This window comes from Acyrthosiphon pisum, chromosome X (genome assembly GCF_005508785.2).
Source record: "Acyrthosiphon pisum isolate AL4f chromosome X, pea_aphid_22Mar2018_4r6ur, whole genome shotgun sequence".
Classification (NCBI taxonomy): domain Eukaryota; kingdom Metazoa; phylum Arthropoda; class Insecta; order Hemiptera; family Aphididae; genus Acyrthosiphon; species Acyrthosiphon pisum.
In genome coordinates, this window is record NC_042493.1 from 119,891,293 (window position 1) to 119,894,011 (window position 2,719).

General features: G+C 36.7%; 1 protein-coding gene across 1 annotated transcript; it reads right to left on the reverse strand.

The window, feature by feature from the left end:
* Window positions 1-569: 569 nt before the first annotated feature.
* Window positions 570-2,401, reverse strand: LOC103307656 (zinc finger protein 271-like). Its single transcript, XM_008182375.3, has one exon. The coding sequence runs from the start codon at window positions 2,357-2,359 to the stop codon at window positions 752-754; it is 1,608 nt and encodes a 535-aa protein (XP_008180597.1). The 5' UTR covers window positions 2,360-2,401; the 3' UTR covers window positions 570-751.
* Between the last annotated feature and the right edge of the window lie 318 nt (window positions 2,402-2,719).

Genomic DNA, 2,719 nt, shown 5'->3' on the forward strand with positions numbered 1-2,719 from the left:
TTATTCTATAGTTTTCTTATAAAATAATCAAAACTGTCAAACATTAATATTATTATCATAAATTAAGAAATTGTTAAAAATCAGTAGGTATAGTAATAACATTAAACCTAATGTGAAAAAAAACAATAATACTGAATATTTTTTTTTTTTTTATTGGTATTTGTTACATTTACTCCTGCATAAATTATTATTTGGATGTATTTTTTAAATCTCTATTAAAATACTAGGTACAAGAATTTCAATTATGAATTTTTATATAATCTTAATCAAAATGACAATTTAATAATAAATAGTGAATGTAGGTACTTATATGATGGAAGTACCTTCGTAACACTTCTTTAATAAATTATGCATTTTTAAACATAAGATAAGAAAACTTTTCAATAGATACTGAAAGCTTAAGATTTTAGAACATTTACAATTTATTTTAAAAATTTATTTTAAAAATTTATTTTTTAGTTATTTTTATTTTATTATTATTTATAGTTATAAGTTTTTAATAATTTCGTGGTAGATATGCGGTGCTTGGGATATGACAATAAAGGAGAAACACAAACATTATTTTTTAAACATTAAAAACCATACGAAATGTGTATTTATTTAAGCATATGAAAAATTAGCAATTTATTAAGTATTAAGAAACAACTATTTACTCGATAAAATTAACACATTGACCGTAATATGTAATATGTTATCTAGATGTATCTTATTTTAATACGGTCATTGAATCATAGATCTTTGATACTTCCGTTCAGTGTGCCATGTGCGTACGCTTATGTCTTGTCAAATTGCCACTTTGAGAGAACGACTTTTCACATACATCGCACCCGTACAAGTTTTCTCCAGTGTGAGACCGCTTGTGTTTCGTCAAATGGCTACTTTCGGAGAATGAATTTTCACATACATCACACGCGTACGGTTTTTCTCCAGTGTGAGTCCGCTTGTGTCTCGTCAAATGGCTACTTTCGGAGAACGACTTCTCGCATACATCGCAAGCGTACGGCTTTTCTCCAGTGTGTGTGCGTCGATGTGTTGTCAAATTGCTACTTGTAGAGAACGACTTTTCGCATACATCACACTTGTACGGTTTTTCTCCGGTGTGAGTCCGCTTGTGTTTCGTCAAACTACCAATTTCAGAAAACGACTTTTCGCATACATCACAAGCGTACGGTTTTTCTCCAGTGTGTGTGCGTCGATGTGCTGTCAAATTGCCACTTTTAGAGAACGACTTTTCACATACATCACAAGGGAACGGTTTTTCTCCAGTGTGCATGCGTCGATGTATCGTCAAATCGGTACTTGTGGAGAACGACTTCTCGCATACATCGCAAGCGTACGGCTTTTCTCCAGTGTGCGTGCGTCGATGTTTCGTCAAAGTGCCACTTTGAGAGAACGACTTTTCACATACATCGCACGCGTACGGTTTTTCTCCAGTGTGAGTCCGCTTGTGTTTCGTCAAACTGCCACTTTCAGAGAACGACTTTTCACATACATCGCACCCGTACAAGTTTTCTCCAGTGTGAGTCCGCTTGTGTTTCGTCAAATGGCTACTTTCGGAGAATGAATTTTCACATACATCACACGCGTACGGTTTTTCTCCAGTGTGAGTCCGCTTGTGTCTCGTCAAATTGCCACTTTGAGAGAACGACTTTTCGCATACATCACAAGGGAAGGGTTTTTCTCCAGTGTGCATGCGTCGATGTATCGTCAAATTGCTACTTGTAGAGAACGACTTTTCGCATACATCACACGCGTACGGTTTTTCTCCGGTGTGAGTCCGCTTGTGTTTCGTCAAACTACCACTTTCAGAAAACGACTTTTCGCATACATCACAAGGGAACGGTTTTTCTCCAGTGTGCATGCGTCGATGTATCGTCAAATCGGTACTTGCGGAGAACAACTTCTCGCATACATCGCAAGCGTACGGCTTTTCTCCAGTGTGAGTCCGCTTGTGTCTCGTCAAATGGCTACTTTCGGAGAACGACTTCTCGCATACATCGCAAGCGTACGGCTTTTCTCCAGTGTGTGTGCGTCGATGTGTTGTCAAATTGCTACTTGTAGAAAACGACTTTTCGCATACATCACACGCGTACGGTTTTTCTCCGGTGTGAGTCCGCTTGTGTTTCGTCAAACTACCACTTTCAGAAAACGACTTTTCGCATACATCACAAGCGTACGGTTTTTCTCCAGTGTGTGTGCGTCGATGTGCTGTCAAATTACCACTTTTAGAGAACGACTTTTCACATACATCACAAGGGAACGGTTTTTCTCCAGTGTGCATGCGTCGATGTATCGTCAAATCGGTACTTTTAGAGAACGACTTGTTACAGACATCGCACTGATAAAGTGTCTTCTCCATTTTGCGCTGGTGTTTCGTCAGTCCTTGTCTATTAGATGTTTACATAGTTATTTGGTTACTATGCTATTCTGTTAACGATCAATTAGAATTTATTGACTTCACCAAGTTTTTAAGCCAGTACTTGTCGTATTTTTTTTTAAGCTTTAAATTGGGTACTCATAATTTATTATTATACTTAATGTTGTAATTATATTATACTCACAAATAATTATCATAAACTAACTTATAGTACCTAAAAAATAATTGCCAAACTGTTCCACGTAGAAATCAGACCCAATAAAACTATTATCACCGACAAAATGGACCATCCGTAATATACGATCACGAATTAAGTAATCGGCACATTCATGCAACAGCAGA

Excerpts from the sequence above, each read along its gene's own strand:
- LOC103307656 (XM_008182375.3), bottom strand. The coding sequence starts at position 2,359 with ATGGAGAAGACACTTTATCAGTGCGATGTCTGTAACAAGTCGTTCTCT.